Below are 20634 nucleotides of genomic sequence, written 5' to 3'. Positions count from 1 at the left end.
TATGTGGTTATTTCGGTAGGCATATGATGATGAAATTATCTTCACATTTTCCCAAAATACATCTCTCAGTCTTTAGAGAACCTTAATTTAGTTCAAACAGTATTTTAATGCATTATTATTTTTAACTCACTCCATGAATTCTTTTATGGAATTCTTTTATGAATCTTTTTGATTCATTTACTTGTTTTGACTGACAGAGCCACATTTGCTCACCCACCTCGAATGCAGCTCTGGGCTGCCATTGTTGTATTTACTTCCTCTTTCCCAGACACCAAAATCTGGTACACGATAAGACCTCTCCACACAAAACACAAGGTTTTGGATAAAGGACACCTACAGGAAGAAAAGGAAAAGTGATTGAAGGAAAATGAAACCAGTTTTTCTATTAATTTTTTTTTTCCAAGACACAAAACAGTTATTCCTCAGCCACCATAATTCCATCGATTTCTGTTTGAATCCAGAGCATGATGTACCCAAGCTCAGGTATTCTCCTTAAGACCAGTTCTTAATCACAAAATATTAAGAGCTCTCCAAATGAGGTGACAATGTGAATTTATGCAAAAATTCTTCCAAAGCCAGGGATAAAAATTATTTCATATTCAAGACACATATTTGGAGAGCTACAAAAAGGTGAGCTTTCAAAAAAGATTTATTCTACGAACTTCAGAATCCAAAAGAAATTATATCCTGCAAGATTAGGACAGAAATCTTGGTGCTGTTTCTAAATTAATTCTAAGGGAGTCGACATGCCAAAGTTTATTATATTAGCTCCAGATAATACACACTTATGCAGATTCAAACACCCTTCTTTATAAACATGAATAAAACCCTAAACTAATTTATTATAATTAGACTCTCCATGGATCAACATGTTTCAACTGAATACTAAGGTATTGAAGGGTATTTTAAGGTATTTAAGGTGTATTCAACTATAGTTGGGGACCTATTTAAGCAGATAATTTTTACTCATTTGCTCTGTTGAAAAAGACATTTGGAGTTGCTCAACTGTAGAAAAATTAAACTGATCATAAGTTTTACAGTTCAGTTCAAACAGTCCACAGATTAGAGCTTGGAGAAAATTTAACCACAAACACAAAATTTACGCTGGTTCATCCATCTAAATTATTCTAGGGGACTCTTTGATAAAGAGAATATTGCAGTGGCTAAATACACAACCATATTAGGGGAATGACAGAGAAGGATCAACTTTACTGCAGTCATGTGGTTTTTATTTTTTTAATGAGCTACAAAACAAAACCCAAATCTTTTACTGAAAGGTATTTGCTTGCATTTTCATTTATCTTTATACTTCTGTTCGGTCTTTTCTCTCAATGTTCCTTTAAATCTTAAAAATTTTGTATTTCAGATGCACTCTTTATGCTAATACCAGTCCATCAGCAATATTATAATTCTAGACACACTTGTCTCTCTATATATAATATGCCTCTGCTAAAATTTCACTATGGGATGCACATGTACAATTACCTGTACCCTAAATCTTTTCACAGCTATTACTTTCAAGAAAACACTGTCCCACTCCTTAGATATGCCCATTCCTTAGACATTCATCTCTGTAATTTAGCATTTGGTTGTATTAAAATGAACTTTCTGTGAATGAAGCCAGGATACCCAGTGATTAAGGGTGTGGCTTCTCCTATCTCTATCAATAACCGAAATTGAGATGTATCAGCTAAATGAAGAAGGAAAGAGCACCACACAGAAATATATAACTTTACTGATTACTTCTACCAGTGATGATGAGTGGAACACACATAAAAAAAAAGTCAATTAGACATTTTATGAGACTAACTAAGGGTTTCCAAACAGCAGATTTACAGAAAAAGGCAGCAGAGAGCTTGTTGCAAACCAAAACCTTCAGAAAACAATTCATTCATATCACAGGCATGTAAATGCTATAACCAAGTCAATTCTCTGGCACTTACAGAAATTATGGATTGTGTGTGTTAAGCTTATTTATCCATAAGTCAAGCATGTGGAGATCAAGGTGTAATAAAGAACACACACACAGCATGGATGACTGCAAACACTCATGTAACTGTTTAACCTGTGGATAACTGCTCTCACTCATTGCCACAATCATACACTGTTATCTTTGTTATGGATGCAAAGACACGATTAAATTAATTTTTCAACTGCCAACAGATGAAACTGGAGGGTAACTCACTGACAGCTGCCATGCCTGACATCAAGCAGGCAGGGATTGCCTCTAAAGCCAAGAGTTGTGTGTACAAACATATTTCTGCAGACAGCTTGCCAAATATCAGCCATCTGCCAGCACCTTCCACTGGGCAAGCACTGGTTCTCCACGGAAGGAAAGAGCCTAAATACACCCTGTAATGGCATCATTGGGAAGAAATCTCCAGCTTGGTGTCTGGGTAGCAGATTGCCACATCCACAATGCCCCTATGTGAACATTCTCTAAACACACAGGGAAACTTGGAAATACTGTCATTATGTGGAGTTATAAGATCTGAGAATAAAGGCAACTGTTGGAGCTACACAGAGAATAACAGAACATATGGGTCTGTGGTAAAATAATCTTGTATAAATCCCCATAGTGTAGAGATTTATAGGGTACAGTTGCAAAGAAAACTATATCCTGACAAGGAATGAATATCCACTGACTGGAGAGTCTGTACACGTGCACTTTTTCTGCAGAATCTGTAATTAAATACAAACATCTGGAGGATAATATAAATTATATATCAAGCTAAGTAAATACTTAATTATATACATTTGCCTCCTCACAGACATAAAGGCAATTCAGACAAAATAGGATAGACCTATCATATGATCTAACTAAGCAAGAAAGGAGATGTTGCAACATTCAGTTCTCTCATTATCTAAAAAAAAAAAAGAGATTAATGAAGATGCATGTTTTAGAAATATAATACAAATACACTGTTACTGGAAAATTCTCCTTTTTTTTTAAAAAGGTAGTACTATAAGCGCAATTAAGCTTTTTAAGGCAATACAGCAGCAATTATTAAAATAGAACAGAGTAAATTTAGACAAATCCAGTTTAGGAAAACTGGAAGAAAAAAAATTTTAAAAAAACACATACATCTGTGCTTTCCATTCTGTATCAAAACACAACCTCATTTTAGAGCAGGACAGCAGGTTGTCCTCACATGACTTGTCCTCAAGTCACAGCCACAGTGGCTATTATTATCTTATTTACAGAAGAGTTAACAATCTCTACAAACATCTCTCACCATGACACAAAATGGGTTTTTTTTTCAATTGAAGAAACAGCAAAAATTCTTAACACCCACAGGTTCATATGTATTTGAACAAAGTCCTTCAGCTTTCCAGAAAATTAACCCCATTATTTATTGTATTGAAATTCTAGAGGACAGGATGTACTGACAGTTTGAAATAATGTGAAAACTGAGAACAACATAAGTAGAAGTTAACTGTCCTAATAGACCTTTTAATTCTTGACCTTGTACCTTTCAGAAATAGCAGGGAACTATAAAAGTTTTCAATGTCATGTTACATATACTCTTTGCATATTTAACACCTTTTCAGTTATTACTTTATTGCACTATCCATTAATTCATCTTTTCTGACTTACACTAAAAGCAAATAGTACCTGCAGTGTATTTTCGGAACAATTATTTTACAGTTGATAATTAAATAAAACCAAGAAAGAACACAAACAACTTGAAGCACGTGTTTCAGGATCAGAAATCGATTTGTACCTCATCTGTGTTGTAGATAATCTGCAGCCCCGAAGAGATCATCTCAACCAAATAGAGGAGAAATAATGACAAGGCATTGATCTGAAGTAATTAAACACAGAAAGGAAACTATAATTAACTTCATGTTTATTGGAGTCAGATAAACAAATTAAATGTGGTATTATTCACTAACAAAGATGGTCTCACTATAACACAGTTTTGCTTCTTCAAAAACATTATCCTAGACCTAATGACGGGGAAACAATCGACAGGAAAAAATGCCACAAAGCAGCATTGTCCTCTAAAACTTCTGATGTATTATCATTTTTTAAATTATTTCAAACTATGCTGTCAAAATATGCTATCAAAGCACACTGCTTTGACCCACAGGCAATCACTGTAGCCACGAGCTCTTTCATGTTTACATATATAACCATTTATTAGTAAGTATATTACCAAAAAGGCAAGTGTTACACTGAATAGTATACAGCACATCTAGAAAGCAAATCACTTCATCCCTAGTGGGAATTTTAGTGTTATCAGCTGACAGGAGTATAATTACAATATTCAGATATGATTAGATTTGTGAAAAACTATGTTTTTGTAGCTGTACACAGCATTTATTATTAACAGTAATTACCTTCAGCAGCTATACGGATGAGCATCATGATGCCAATTCATTGATTAATCAAAGAAAACAGCTGGATTGGTTTTTTATTACAGAATTCTACTATAATTGAGAATTTGTATAACTCCAAAAGTTTCTCACAGCAACTTGCTTCAATGAGGTAAAAACCCACAATGTCAGTATATGAAATTTAGAAAAACCCTCCAGAACTTTTAATCCAGTTTTTTAACTGGATTCCTATCTGAAATATAGCAGATTAAAAATTAGGTCCAAATTTTAAAAATTTGGGGATTTAAATTTGGAGATTTAAATACCCCTGTCTCCACTTCCTTAATACAAACTGAAAAGCACCAAGTACAGCAATAAGAGCTACATAACATATTCTGTTTTTCCCAGCTGAATCCCCTAAGTTACTCTGTACCCTGTTGTCTCCACAGAGCTGAAAACCCTCTATTTTTTGATGTGTGCTGATGACAGAAGCGAATGTGCATTCATGTTATGGGAAGGGTTGAGCTGCCACAAAAACCAGACTTTAAACTCTCATACACTGCTCCCCAGATCCCAAAATTTTCTCCTCCTACAGATAAAAGGTGCATTTTCAAGGAGCTTCACAAAGAAGTCCAAAATGCTAACTCAGGATAACTGCATAAAGCATTTTTCTCAGAACACACACTGTCTGAATGCAACACGTTTATTGTACAAACTATTCAAGTAACGTTGTCACCGTGAAATTAAATAATTATCAACCTACTGTCAGTTCTGAATAACTTCACTAGCAATTTCTGAATGAAAGACTATGCAGACTAAGGAATGCAAAATAAGGCCACGAAAGCAAAGAAGGGTCTGAAAGTGAAGAAGAGAGGGAGGGAAAAAAAGAAAGGAGTAGATCAAAACTTTGAAAAATGAAAGACTAAAACATCAAATTAGGCAACGAATCTGACTAGGAACCATTACACAAAGAAGTGAACAATTCCTAGCTAGACAAAGCTGTTGTCAGGGTACATTAAAATCTTTACTATGAATGAAAATTTCTCAAAGTTATGGAAAATTAAGCTGGGAACACTCATGTTCACTGTAAGATTACACTAAATCTTTCACTTTACTGACTACAACATTTTTTTGCCAGGAGTATTTATTGACAGCCCTCTGTTGCTCTCAAAAGAAGAAACTTTGTAAACATCCAACCATCTACCTCTACAATCCCACAGTTATTTCAGTACCTTCCGACCAAAACATATCACTGAGTTATTTGAAAATAGTCTATCTTTCACAAAAAGATGCAGAAGGAACCTCAGTTTTACCACATACAGCACATTCAGCACAAGTCTAACCAAATTGAGACAGCTGCATTATGGAAGAATAGAGACAACCATAACATTATTAAAAATCAGCCAAATTTTTACATATGCATGCATGTGTTACCTGAAGGTGCCCATACTCCTCATGGGACAACACCTCATCTCCAGTGTGTGCACTGAACACAGAATGCAGACATGCAGATGGTTTGGGGTCTTGCTTAAATTTCTGAACCTAAAGGTCAATGAAAGGCAAAACATAAAATCAAAGTCAATAATGTCAATATGATTGGTAAACACAAATTCACTATATATTTCAAGTATTAAAAAATTCCTCCATATGGCCACTAAGTAAAACTCATAAACAAGAGTTCCTGACACTTAACAGAATCTATAGTTATCATGTCTATTCCATGAACACATTAAATACATATCAGATCATAAGTCACATGTTCATTAGCAACAGAATACAACATCTGCAATTTTTTTTTACAAGCAGTAACATCTGTTCAAGTCATGTCTTGGGCATATATAATTCCTATTATTATTAAAAACCATCTTCCTTCTACATGAGGTCAGCACATACACAGTCTCTCAGAATAAAGTCCAGTTTGATTTATTTCTTTTAGATACCAGAAAGTGTTTATTACTACACTGTGGAAAAAGAAAAGCATCTGTAGTAAACAAGACAAAACCTGACAAGCAGGATGTCAGCAATGTGACACCTGTGTTAATCTAACACTCATTATTTCTATCTGCACTCAGCATCCTCAAAAACTAACAACTGCATGTCAAAGAGAAAAACAACAGCTCAAATGCAACAAGATCAATTTAGGTCAAGATTATTTAAAGATATGAGACCACAAAGAAACAAACTATGAAAAAAGAAAAAATATGTCAGCATAAATACAACTGGCAACACATCTGATTTGCTTATTATTAATGTTACTGGTATCACATGCCTATGAACTTTTCATTTCAGTTTGTGTGCTCAGCTGTGATGAAGGCTATGTGGTTACATGAAAACTATTTCTAATAATACAGTTAAAAGTCAGTTACATGAAACTTAACATAATCATACGGAATATACATATTTAACTAATTCTAGAATTACTGCTAACCACTATGCAAAATAACCCACCATATCTAAATTTTAAAAAGGAGAATCCCTGAATATTCAAGAATATTCAGGATATACTCACAAGAGGACTATGGGTTCAGTAAATCAACTGTGTTACAACATAAGTAAATTACTGTTTCCTTATTCATTTTGGGCTGTTGCCCTTCTCAACTTACATCATTAAGTCAAAGAATACTGGAAAGTGGCTGCTAAAGAAACCAAGCAAAATAATCAAAATGATCACCTAGATAAGGAGAACATCCACAAAAGCAATAACCAAGATAACAGTGCAAAGAAAAGTCTCCAGCCTTAACTAAAAGAAGTTCTGCATCTTTCCATTTAATCACTAAAATGACATAAAACCATCCACAACTACTAATGGAGTAATATTTAAATAGGATAACTAACTGCAAAATGAACCCCAAGAAGTTTCAAGTACACCCTGCACTTTACTTCACCAAACACTCGTGCCTTCTACACCCTAAAACAATGCTGTGGCCTGACAACAACGAAGCAGCTGTTCTGAGCTGGGCCACACAGTAGCACTGCCTTCCCCTTTGGAATTTTATCTCTATTTAGAAGTTACTTTTCACAGTTTAATTAATCCCCCAGACTGAAGCCAGTGCTTGTGTCCACACTCCAGTGTTTTACCTTATCGGCCTGCCGCATGTAGCAGTAGAGAATTCCTCTCATGCACTTTATAGCAGAATGCTCCAGCTCATGAGTCCTCCCCTTGTCATCATCAATACGCCTGGGGAAGAGAGATAACTCATAAAACAAATTGGAAATGCATTAGCAGGGAAAAAAAGGAGACATTAATGCTTTGGAATATTAAGTATTTAACTAATGCTGTTGCATAGTGGTGCCCTCACCCCTATCAAGATATTTATTGCCCTATTCATCCTTATTAAAAATAATAATAATAATAATAAAATGAGGGGGTTTTTTGCAGTTTGTCTTGCAACTTACACAAACATTCCTATTTCAAAATCTAAAAAGAAAAATAAATCAGTATTGATATATCGTTCAGTCTCTTGCAAGGAAATGGATTGCTAATCCCTGCATCAAGCCTGCTAATGCTCTGAATTCTCCTACATTTGAAACTAGCAGTATTCCTTGAGTACAATTTGCCAAGAAAACCTATTTTTAATAGCATGCATTAATGTCTCTGTTACAAATACTGGTACTAATTACATCATACAAAAACCTGTTTACTTACCAGAAGTAGAGTGACATTTTTAACCTAGTCCTTACATAAACATTCTTATTGAGATTCGGAAACGTACCATCTCTATGGGTTTACGAATCTATTTTTGATAAAGCTTCATCTTTTAAACCTTTCCTGGGGAACTGAATAACAGAAAGAATGTAAGAGGTGTGAGTTGAGAGGTGACTCACCTGTAAGCAAGGGCCAATGCCCAGGCACAGGCAGCACAGTAAAGACTGTCGTGTACCTTTGCCTTTTGGTTATCCACATAGGTCTTGGTAGGAAACAGACCTGTGGTTGGGCTCTGATGGAGCAGCAAAGTCGATTTAACTGGAAAAAAGGAAAAATAAAAAGGCTAGTAACAACATTTATATTTCTTCCAGTTTCTAAACTGATTTTCAGGAATAAATCAAGGCGTGAACAACCTGTTGGAGCATGTACAAATAAAACAAGAGGAAGAAAGGTAAGGAGAAACACAAAAAAATTTGCCATGTTGTTTTTTCAGTCAAACTAGACCTTTTAAAAAAAAACTCAACAGTATTCAAGACTATTTACATGACTCTGTTCTAGCACAACCCACTTTGTACAGAATCTCCACAGTACAACCCAGTAATTTCCTCTTTACGAAAAGAGACGAAAAAAGTGATTACAGTATGACAACTGCCTCCCTAATCATTTAGATACTTTATCTCTCCAGAACCTTACATTCATAAAAATCACAGTTTTAACTTAGGCCATATGATTGTACTGACATAAAAATAGAACAAGAATGAAATTTTCAGGTTGTCAAAACTTACTTAGAAAAAAAAAATATTACCTTGATTCTTTCTGTACTTTAATATTTTCCATTTTGTGAATTGTTTTCCTAAATTAATACAATAACCAGCATGCTACAAGATTGCAACTGGGCTTACTGCCCTCAAACATGACCTTTCTAACAATAATCTGTACAGTATAAAACAGGAAAGCAGGGGGTGTTTTTCCCAGATTATTATCAAGCATTTATTTTTAAAAAGCCTCTTTATGTATGTATTAGAAATTAAGTATTCTAAATTAAAATTACAATGTTTTATGGCTTTTTGAATTATATGCTTTAGTGCCTTGATACCTTGTAAAAAAATTTATTCTAAAATGAAGTATAAATCCAATAGTAACTTTTTACTCTGGCAGCAGCATAAGTGCCTGACAGATAAATAGCAAGCACTACCACACATTTGCTGCTGCCAAATCGAACAGTCATCTCTGTAAGAAAGGTAAAAGCAATGCACCTACAAAAAGCAGCACATATATGGATAGACTGGGTACAACTCACACTGAGCTAAAGGAGGGGAATCTCATCCCACATTTTTAAAATGATGGCAAGACTGTCCACTATTCTATACTCTTGCCTGAGGAAAATTTAAATTTTAAATACTCAATTGCACAGCCATTAAAAAAAACCTTCATTTTAGAATACAGGCAGGACTTCATTATAACACAAACCTCCTAAAACCCCAAACAATCAAAACAAATCATTGCTTCTTTAACAGTTTTGGCTTAAAATAACCTCATAATGAAAAGAAAAAACACTGAAGATGATTTAAAGTAAGTTAGCTAACAAATAAAATTTCAGCACAAAACACATTATGGCACCATAACAAAAAAGAACTTCTTACTGATCACCTGCCAAGTTGTTTTAAGTACTATCAAAAAGCTTTTTTCCATTTAAATTTTTCCTCAGCTGTATCAGGTTAATGCTGCATTACTAAGCTACCCTTTTATCCAGAATAATTCTAAATTCAGTCTTCAGCTGAGCTGGATTTCCAACAGACATTTTGATTTTCGGCAAGAAGTGTAACACAGCCCTCCAGTCTTCGCACCTTTCAAACTCCCAGCAGAAATTTAGGAAACTATCCTTGAGTAGGAATAACACAGTGCTGATATTTACCATGAAAACATCAATTCTAACTCCTGTCTGGGGTAGGTCAAACATCAAACACTTGTCAGCAGATAACCTTTGTCCATCCTCATCCAAGGCCATCACGTGCAACTCAGAATGTATTTGCAATCTGACAAATGCCATCATTTTGAACACTATTTGCCAGTCATGATTTTTCAAGCAGTGTATGAAATATCCAAGATACACACATTACATTAGCACAGGAATCTCATGAGGAATTGTATCCCTTTACCTCTCAGTAAATAAAAATCCTTATTAAGGACTCCTGATATTATTTTCAGACAAAGCTAATGACTTTCATAAGCACAACTGTAAATATTTTAGTGAGTTACACTGAAAATCTTTCATGGTAGAAGTACTATTAACTTACCAATTCTATAGTAATGATTTAATTTATCCCATAGACTTTCCCCCTCTGGCTTTAGAAGGTTAATACTTTTAAGTGGCTCATAAATTGAACCTAAAAGAAGAAAAAACAAAACACAATCAAGATCAGATTTAGTTTCATAATTCTACTATTGCTAAGAATTAGTACAACATGGTATTTTTCCTGCATGTTATCCAAAAGCACAATTTATCACATTTCAATGGAAACACAAAAAGTTACCTCTACAATCTCAGGGAATAGATTTCTATACACATTTTTTCCTACAGTACCTGTCTACACAAATCAGACCTCCATCTGGATCTCTAATGCCCTGTTGATACTCAGCTATACATTTAAGTGCCACATAAATGTATAGTTAATTATGAAAGATAGTTATTAAATGCTAAGAATTTTATAGGAACATTTGCTTAGAACTTAAGTACACTACAGACAAAATTCCTAACACTATGTAGATAAACATAAGGAAGAGGAACAAAAGTAGACTAAATTTAGCTATTATTTCCCTACCTGCCCTCTAAAATAGTGAACATGTACAAGACCATCAACATTTTACCTAATCCAACCTCGTTTGCACCCACCACCACAGTTATCCCAGCTGATCTCATATTTTGAATTACAAAAAGGGTTGGCTTGTTCCCACGTACTAACAGTGCTTAAACAACCCATCCAACAGATAAAGTCCCCAAATTACCTATACTGCAGAGAAATACAGTGCTATCAAATCCACATCTTTCCTTCTCAGTGTCCCACATATTGATTGCTTCCCCATTTACACCCAAGAAGTCAGTTTTCCTGATATCTGAAATGAGCTAGCTATTAAAAATTACTGTGGTGAACCATTTCCAACTTCTAATTTAAGAGTAACATACTGCTCTCCCTCCATCATCACTTGGGCTTTATTCAGTGTTCTGGATGGCAAGGTCTCCCACAGAGCCCTGTACTAAGAGGAAGAATGAGAATTTTCCCTTTCCGGACTGCATGCTGCCCTTCTGAAAAGCTCAGGGAATGCACTGCCAGGGAAGCCCAGCCAGCCAAGCATTTCTGGCAGGACACAGCTGAGTGCTCTATTCACACTGGCTTTTTGGAAATCCCAGCACATACCCAAGTATTAGACAGGAGATTGTCCATATTCAGGACTCTCATCCAAATGAAATGAAGAAAAAGAAATGAAAAAGTGTTCAAGAAACAACTGGATGTGGCACTCAGTGCCATGGTCGAGTGACAAGGTGGTGTTTGGTCAAAGGCTGGACTTGATGATCTTAGAGGTCTTTTTCAACCTAATTGATTCTGTGAATGTGTGCAGAGACAGGAGCTGTAGGAATAAAGTCTTTTGGAGGGGAGACAAGAAAATGTCTTTTGCCCCTCAGGAACTCAAACCTCACCTCCAATTTAGTATTTGATTTTGCTTTGCAATCATAGGAGTTTTAAAAAAATGCACCCCTCTCTGAGCAGATTCCTGTAGGTCTGCTGTGGATGGATGCTCTGCTGATGCTTCCCAACACATCTAAGCTTCCCCTACAGCCTTTTCCTTCCTCACTGGGAGAGTTACAAAGAACACATCCATGTGGGGAAGGGGCTGAGAGGGAAGAACAGAAAGCCCAGTTTATTAAAGCTGCCTAAAGGAACAAAGTAAAAAAAAATTAAATTGTTCAGTAATGGAAAAGAGAAACTTCTAATATATCACATCTTTCATATCTACTGCTAAAAATAACTAAAAAAAAAAAAATCAACATTCTGAAGCAGTTTAAATCCATTTTTCAAAGCAATTTTATTTTTCTATTTCTTTTTGCCTATGAATCCATACCCATGAGGAGATTCATAATTTATGGTGTTATACTATTAATTCAGTTATCTTGCAAAAGCACATAATACAGTGACCTGTGTAACTGTAATTTTATAAGGCAATTCAGTGAAAGTAGGACAGAATACACAAACAAAAAAATCTTCAGGAAGTCACTTACTGCATAAAAAGTAGCAAATTTATGAGAAATATTCACTTAATAGATTTTCAAAGGCAAAATAAAGATTCTCTTAGATTTGTTAACTGTGTAACACATGCATAGTACACCATCCTTTCATGTTCACTTGCAGACTGTTAATCCCAGTATTGCACCAGGAAACACAGCTGAGTATTCACAAGCACACACACACATATACACAAGTCAAAAGTTCCTAAAATAAAATTGTTCTAATTTACATACTTACCAGACAATCTGTGACCCTCTGTGGCCAACAGAGAAACAAAATAATGTTATCAAGAACAAAAAGAATATTCTTCTATTTCAGAGCATTCAAAGACTTCAACTTTAAGCAGAAAGAAGATTGAACGGAAAAAAGAGCACGAAAATGTCAAAGCACCACCATCTATGAATTATATTATTTTAGATGTTTGAAACTTTATTAACAGAAATATACTAAAACAGCCAGAGTAGACTGTTGATGAAATAAAAAGGTAAAATAAATTCATAGTTTGAGAAATCTGACCCCAAAAAAATAGTTTTATTCCTTGGAAGTATTCCTTAAAATAACTCCTACTATAAGTAGGAGAACTTGTTTAGATCAAAGTTTTCCACATCTTCTTCATTAATTCCCCATAAGCACCTATATATAGTTTATGTATTGTTTGGATGTCTACAGCATTCTCCTAGAGAAATCATGAGGTAAATTATGTTTCATTGCTATCACAACCTAATCAAAAGCAAGGAGCAGCAAACATGGAGTTGCTCCTTCCTTCTGGTTTGGAGTGAGCCCATAACAAAGTCCAAGCTATTTTTAAGACGGCTAAAAAAAGCCCATCTACAGTCTTCCCAAATCTATTTAACAGTTCATTTCAGCAAGACTAAAACATGCCATAGAAAGCTATTTCCAATTACATATTTAAAATAGGTTTCCAAACTGAAAAAAAAAATGACAAAAGCAAGACTGCAACACTCTAAACATAACAGAATGACATATGCAAATACTACCCTGGAGGTCTGGGGTTGTGTGTTAGCATTCGGAAGAAACAGAATCAGCACATTAACTTTAAACACTACTTTTCATAAATAAATCACTTCATTGTAACCATACAGTGTGGGTTTTATTGTAGGTAAATAAGTACATATACTAGGAAGTAACAAAAACCCTATTTTGTTGATTTAGTTTTTCCTCAGCTGTCTTAGCAGTGGAACAACCCCATCCAACATTTAAATGGGGTATGTGGGAGTTCAGCTCTTCTTCCACAACGAATCGAGTGTGCCCATTATTTCCTTACACGACAAGTGGATTGCTGCAAGGCAGTTCCTACTTCAAAATCAGGGAAAAACCTGATAGGAAATCAAAGTGTTGCTTCCTGCACTAATATATTTCACATCTGCTAAGAGAACACTAAAAATCTTTATCGCAAGTCCAATTAAATCCCTGTCTGTCTTCAGATACTGCACTGACTAAATACCCTATATCCATATTCTGAATGAAAATTAATCCTCTTTTATTTCCTACCATTTAGAGTTTCCAGAGTAATATGATTTCACCAATCTTCAAGTTGAAGAATTACTAAAAAGGACAGAAACTTCCTTTCAAAGTATTAGGGAACAGGACGAAATATCAAACAGCCCAGTAGCTGATAATAAACACATCAAATACTAGTGCAGAACTAAAGGAATAAACAGACAAGGTATTTCTGACTTAGTTAAGACAGCAAAAGTATAAGAAAACCTTATCCAGTAGATGAAATTGAAATGTACAATTCCAGGGGAAAAAAAATTACGATTTAATTATCTCTTCTAAGTAGAATATAAAACTGAAGGAAGTTAAGGAAAACTCTCCAAGGTAGGCTATTAGCAGGGTAAATACCTATGTATATACAACCTCTGGAGGCTGAAAATATTATGTCATCCTGATGTTAAAGTATTTTCCCATCCACCTCATTTTTATTCCATTTATACTTGAGATTAGCATTAATTGCTCTTCAGGGAAGAGCTTTAAACTGTCTAGGTGTTTAGATTTAGAAGCTGTGGCCAACACGGCTTTTAAACAACCCTGCTCCCAAATTTGTATACACAGAAGCTTTGAACACCCACACATTCCTGAAAATGGCAGTAATTGGGGATACTAAAGAAAATGAAACATAAGAATGGAATTCTGGACCAAGCCTATGGATAAAGATTTGAATAAACCCTCCTTGTTGAAATATACATGTTTTTCAAAGTACAGAATTAAAACAAACAAACACTGCCCTGAAGTTTAATCACAAACAAATGGAAGCAACATGGCAAGAACATTATTTCCAATATTTCACATGCCAGAAGAATAAAAGAAAATGTTAATTTGCATCATTAAATCAGGACAGGCCAAAAGAAAAAAACCTGAGAATATGAGATTTCTTTCTAGATTTGATGAGAATTAAACTGACCACAGCCTCTAATGTGACACTAGTTCTGGATGTAATCCAACACTTGAGACAGTAAGAAGTTCTGGATCTCTGATCACTGTAACCCTCATTACCCAACATTAGTATGGGCAATAAATCTTCACATTACAGAAGCCATTGGAGCCAAAGAGGATTTTATTTCTTCTCACAACAAAGTTTAAGAAATGGTATCACACAGGGATTTTTAATCACTACATACAGGAGAAACTGTGATCTCATAGCTGACCCTGCTTTGAGCAAGAGGCTGGAGTAGATGACATCCTGACAACCCTTCCAAACTGAACTGTTCTACAATCCAATGAAAACAGGGTAAGGAAACACAAGGAGAAGGGCTTGGAGAGGAAGATGCAAAATGTATCAAAGAATTCTTCCACCTGAATAGACAGTAGGAGTAAGCACAAGGTACAAATTGCTACCTAGGTTGACTGATGATAACAATACAGGTAAAAATGAGTAAAAGCTTGTATTAGCATTTAAACAGCATTGAAGTGACAAAGCTTTTAAACTATCATTTATCCAAAAAAAAAAATCATGTGTTAGACTGTACATGTAATTCAATTAGTATTTCATAGAATCAGAGAACATCCTGACTTGCAGGGGACCCACAAGGATCACTGAAGTCCAGCTCCTGGCCCTGCACAGGACACCCCAGCAATCCCACCCTGTCCTGAGAGCATTGCCCAAACACTCCTTGAGCTCTGGCAGCCCTGGGGCCGTGACCACTGCCCTGGGGAGCCTCTTCAGTGCTCAACCACCCTCTGGGGGAAGAACCTTTTCCTGAGATCCAACCAAACCTCCCCTGACACATTCCCATGGGTCCTGTCACTGGTCACTAGAGAGGAAAAAGAAAAAAAATATGCACCAATTTATTTTGTCCCTTCTCTATTTCCTAATCATCTGAAGTTATTTCTCTCTACAGTATATTATACTTAATGGAAATTACTGATTTCAGGATTTACAGTAACTAACAACACACAGAAGCTACTGAACACCAGAAGTAAAATACTGACCATTGTGCCAGTACACAGGAGCTTCATATAACCAAAATGCTAAAGTCTACTACACAAGCCTTGTAAATGCTACAAGCAAGGCAGGAAACCATTCAAGATATTCAAGGCAGGCACTGCCATTTCTGAGAACTCAAAACAATAGCTCTAAAAACTACTAAAAATGTTTATTTTGCATCATAACAACATAAACATCAAGTGTCAATACAATAATTAGGAAAGAGTAATTATTTTTATTACAATGCCAACACTTGACATGTTCTCTGAGGTTAAGAGAGGAGAAACAGAAATGGCACAGGCAGGGCAGGGAAGTTCAAGTGATTCAGTGTGGCAAGAGAGCTGAAATCCCCTTTCCTGGTTACCCTCACTAGCACTTGAGCTGCTTCTGTATTTCAACAAGGACTGCACAAGAGTCCTATACAGCCTTCTCATATCAACTAGTTTAACATATGGATACATCTGTCCCCTGTCAAACTCCTTTCAAAATACAGAGTAATGGCCTTGACAACTGCCCTGTCATTGTAGTTTCTGTTGTACCTGAGGAGAAGCTGTGCCAGGGGGCTTTATTTTGCTTCCACTTAATTTCAAAAGTCAAGATTTGTAACAATTACTGACTTACTGGAAATCTTATTGCTTAGCTCTAAACTAGTCATATTGGGTTTTTTTAGAACCCAATTCTAAACACCATTCTTAGGGCATCTTTCACATGACCATCATCTTAAAAGAGAAATTTCAGTTCAGAGATTATTACACAGAGATACTGACAGGAATACAAAACAGGAAGATTTGATAGTAGATTTCAATCTAAGTAGATTCCAATTTTCAGAAATTTTCACTGAAAGAGTTCAAATTTTTAAGTTCTACTGTACAGTGCTAAAAATCTGCTAGCATAAAACATTGCACGAAACACAAAACACACAATTATTTTTTGTTGAATTAAATAGCCACAAACAAAAACAAAACACAGAACTGCACACTTACCAAAGTTTAAAAAAGCATGCGCAGAGAAGGCTCTGTCATCATCCAAATTGGCCATTTCAAAGTGGTGCAGCTAATCACAAACGTCTCAGGCTAAGCTACAGTAATTTTCAAAACTGTTTAGTAAATGTTAAAGGCAACCAGCATTAAATTAAGTGAAAGCAATGTTAGTGGAGTTATTAACATGACAGAGTGCACAGCACAAAGTTTCATTTCATCTTATGTTTCCTTCTACACTGACCTCTTGGTTTTATTATGCTTTTGCTTCCACAAAACTTATTTGAGTAAAAGGACACAGACTACAAAAAGTGCATATTTTGGATATTTGTCATTAGGTTTGTTATTTAATAGGAAATTCACTACTAACATCAAGAGGTGATGAATAAAATCTATTTCAAGATTAAACAAAAACAATGATTTAACTGGTGCATACAAAAGTGTTAAGTAATAGTGAGTGCAGAGAGCTAAAGCTCTGCTTGTGCATAGTGCTGCTTTTATCCCATGTGAAATCTACACCAGGATGTTTCTTGCAGTCATATATATTACTTATGGCACTTCATATCTCAGTTATTTAAAGTAAAACATCTTCCACTTTGGAATGTACAAAAAGAAAACAGTGTTTGTAATTATGATTACAAGTTTTTCCAAATTTTTAAAGAAGCTTACATTTTTTAAAGTAACTAAAATTTCAGGGAGTTCAGACTGGTCAACTGCTGAATATCTTTATAATCTAGTCCTAATCAGAGGATCCTAATAATTTGTTGCTAACAAATGAAACAGTATTTTATTGTTCAAGGAAGAAAAATAAAAAATTCTCAATAAAATTTGGCTTTACTGGCAAAAACGTAATTCATAATTTAATATACATAAACATGAAGATATGGATTACCTCCTACAGGATTGGGTCTTAAATGATACACTGTTGTTGGCTATAAAACATGAGTCATTCGTGCAGTTCAGGTACTCCACCTTTACTATGTCTTATCCAAGCATCATACTTGGAAAATAATAATGCCAAACAAAACAGTGCTGTTTGTGAGCTGGGACTCTCCAGCACAGGCCTCAGCCAAACCAGATACTGGGGGAGTTTCAGTCATTTTCTGTGATTATCCCAACTATGACTCCTTCTGACAGGGCCAGAAAGGAAATAGAAGAGCTCTGAAGTTTACATAAATTTCAACATACTTATAAAGATACAGCAGTAAACTTGAAAAACAAGAACATGATTTTTAGTTTTAGATATGAATGTTACCTGAAAGATTATATATAAAATTTGATTTTTAAATCAACTCTATTATTAGGAAAACTTTTCAACTAAAATAATGTTTATTTCTTGACTGAGTTTCTTCAGTTATTATATAAATCTCTGTGAACAAATCTCTAGACAAATTTCTATGAACAGGGAAAGAAGGAATGACAGTAATCTGTCACTGCACAGAAGCCACTTTTTTATACATTTAACAACAAAGTCGCTGCAGCAGCAATTAAGACTCAAGCATTTAAAACCTGCATTTCTGCAGCCACAGGGCCTGAGCCTGCAGGGGGAACCCCAAAGTTCGTGTGCTGCTGTGGGGCTCGGGATTCACACACTCCAGACATGCAGGTTCCAGACTTGATTTTGCAAAGCTCTATGGCTACATTTGGCAATCAGCTTTCAGATAACAGCACTCTGTTAATAATCATAATCGGCCACAATGTAACAACTCTTTTAGTGGACCGCCTTAATCGTGGAACTTGCAAATCAATACTACACATACATTGAACTTTTAAGGCCAAGTGAATCAGACCAGTCTTTAAACAATCCTTTAGAGACCCCATAAAGCCTCATTTTCTTTTCGCACTATCTGATCAGTCTTTAACACAACAAAAACAACCAAACATGCAGGTAAGTAAATAACAATTGAGTTTTACAAGCATGTATGGTATATAAATAACCCCCCCAGGGTTATTCTGGAAAACTGTTTCCATTAGAACAGTTAAAGCCCTACTAAGACTTTTTATTTCGAAAAAGTAATTCAAAACCCGATTTTTCTGAACTTTGGAAACTCAAGCCAACTCGGTAAACATTGCCCTTTCATTTAGGTCAGAATGGAGCTGCCACGTAGCCCAAGTTCAGAACAAGAAATCCTCAAGCCATAAAAAAGTTACCTTTATCCAAGGGAAAGCTGGCAAAAACTAGTACTTTTTTTTTTTTGCCTAAATACTTCATCTGTTCGACGGCTTTATACAACTGCAGTAATAAACACTGCCCCGAGCAGCTGCCCGTGCAGCCGTGGGGGCGAGTGACACCTGAGCAGCACCCGGGGCTGTGCCCCGCCAAGGACACGGGCTGTGGATCCCAGGGAACACCTGGGGGTTCCAGGTGCCCCTCTCACCGCCGGGAGGGGCAAACAGCCCGGGACAGGCCGGGAAGGGCAAATGCAACCCGGGATGGACCGAGAGCGGGGGCAGGAGTGCGGGAGCGGGGTGGTGAGCGACGGGAGCGAGCGGGACCCGCGCAGCTCCTCCCGGGCGAGCCAAGAGGTCAGACCTGAGCGCTTGGAGCGGGCGCGCAGCTCCAGCATCTTCCAGCTCACATCGGCCATGTGAGAAGCCGCTGCCGCCGCCATCCCGGTGAGGTCCCGACGGTCGGTCCGGGACGGCCGGGCGGGATTTCCCGGGATCGCCCCCGGATCGCGCCGTAAAGCGGCTCGCGCAGGCTCCGCCGGCGCTGCCGCAAACCGCGGGCCGGCCGGGCCGGGCCCGCCCCCGCCGCCGTCAGAGCGCGGGCGGGGCGAGGCCGAGCGCGATGGTGGCCCGCGGGCCGTGCCCGCCGCTGGCCCCTCTGCTGGTCCCCGTGGTGGTCCCGGCTCTGGCCCTGCTGGCCCTGGCGGGGCCCGCCCGCGCCCTGCAGAATGTCACGGCGCAGCTCTTCGGGCCCGAGGCCCACGGAACGCTGGCGGCCTTCGGAGACTTCAACTCGGACAAGCAGACGGACCTGTTCGTGCTGCGCGGCGGTGAGTGCGCGGGGCCGGGAGCGCCTGCGGTCCCTGCTGCTGTCCGGAGTCCTCGTCCCTGCTCCTCGTCCCCTCCCGGGCAGCCCCGCGATGCCGCCGCCCTCCCGCCTCGGCCCCCCGGTGGCTCGGGGAGAGGCACCGGGTGCCTGTGTGACAGCGGCGGTCTCGGTTCCTGGCGGGTACGGAGAGGCTTTCCCGCTGGGAGCTGTCCCGCGAGGAGCAGGGAGATGGGCTCGGTGATCCCTGCGGTCCCGAGGGCTCTGTGGGTCACGGGCTGCTCGTTCTCTCCCCCAGCACGGCCTGGGTGCCGGGGGCTGCTCGCTGTGTCGCTGAGGGCCGTGGCACCGGTGTTTGCACGATGAAGTTGACGTTTGCTTTGCTCCTGACATAATTCCTGTGTGGAAAAAAAAGTGTTTTCAAATTGCCCTAAAATATGGGTTCGTATAGAGCAAGACATACTTTTCTTTAAAGTTGAGTTTATGGTTCTGAAATAATTTATATATTTTCTCCTCTAGCACGGTCACAAATTGGTTTTTCACTCCTACTTTCATAATATTTTGGGAAACACGGATAAACATTTCGCAGATGTGAGGAGGATAAATTGCACGTTATCCTACCTTGAACATCATGTTAAAGTGGCAGGGTAGAGAAATTTGTTCCGCACAGGCACAAGTCACCTGCCATGAGTTTCTGTTTAGGCTTCACATACGGTGGGACCCCGAATCAGAGCTTATTTTCAGTGGTCACTGTTATTTGCAGACATTAGTCTTGGATTATCTTACTTGCTTGAAGCAACAAGTTAAGATACTAAATTTATTCTCTGATTCACCTTTTTTATTCCTTCAACGTCAGAAATATTTCTCTAAGTAGCTTTGGTAAAGCATGAGTGACTTTCCCATCTAGTGGAGTTATTGAAGTGTATGGCTCCCTGAAAATGCTCCACTGACTCATCTATTGAAAA

At 37.5% G+C, this 20634-nt stretch overlaps 2 protein-coding genes across 5 annotated transcripts in view; one reads left to right on the top strand and one right to left on the bottom strand.

The window, feature by feature from the left end:
• The window catches only part of PHKB (phosphorylase kinase regulatory subunit beta), a 68171-nt gene extending 48775 nt beyond the window's left edge, over positions 1-19396 (bottom strand). Inside the window, exons 1-8 of one of the 4 annotated variants that reach the window (XM_051805576.1) lie at positions 19208-19356; positions 16681-16793; positions 10264-10353; positions 8146-8284; positions 7399-7498; positions 5755-5862; positions 3726-3806; positions 218-333 (exon numbers count right to left, since the gene is read on the bottom strand). In XM_051805576.1, the coding sequence (XP_051661536.1) occupies positions 218-333; positions 3726-3806; positions 5755-5862; positions 7399-7498; positions 8146-8284; positions 10264-10353; positions 16681-16735 (689 nt within the window). In that variant the 5' untranslated portion in view covers positions 16736-16793; positions 19208-19356. Of the gene's footprint in view, positions 1-217; positions 334-3725; positions 3807-5754; positions 5863-7398; positions 7499-8145; positions 8285-10263; positions 10354-16680; positions 16794-19207 lie in introns of all 4 variants that reach the window. The other 3 variants (XM_051805575.1, XM_051805577.1, XM_051805574.1) reach the window with 3 other exon arrangements.
• A 42-nt stretch (positions 19397-19438) lies between these two features.
• The window catches only part of ITFG1 (integrin alpha FG-GAP repeat containing 1), a 72598-nt gene continuing 71402 nt past the window's right edge, over positions 19439-20634 (top strand). Inside the window, exon 1 of the mRNA XM_051805606.1 lies at positions 19439-19673. Within this exon, the coding sequence (XP_051661566.1) occupies positions 19466-19673 (208 nt within the window). The 5' untranslated portion in view covers positions 19439-19465. The remainder of the gene's footprint in view (positions 19674-20634) is intronic.

The sequence above is a fragment of the Manacus candei genome, unplaced genomic scaffold (genome assembly GCF_025592945.1).
Source record: "Manacus candei isolate 608988 ecotype Guabito, Panama unplaced genomic scaffold, ASM2559294v1 h1tg000065l, whole genome shotgun sequence".
Classification (NCBI taxonomy): Eukaryota; Metazoa; Chordata; class Aves; order Passeriformes; family Pipridae; genus Manacus; species Manacus candei.
This window is presented reverse-complemented; position numbering and strand designations above follow the sequence as displayed.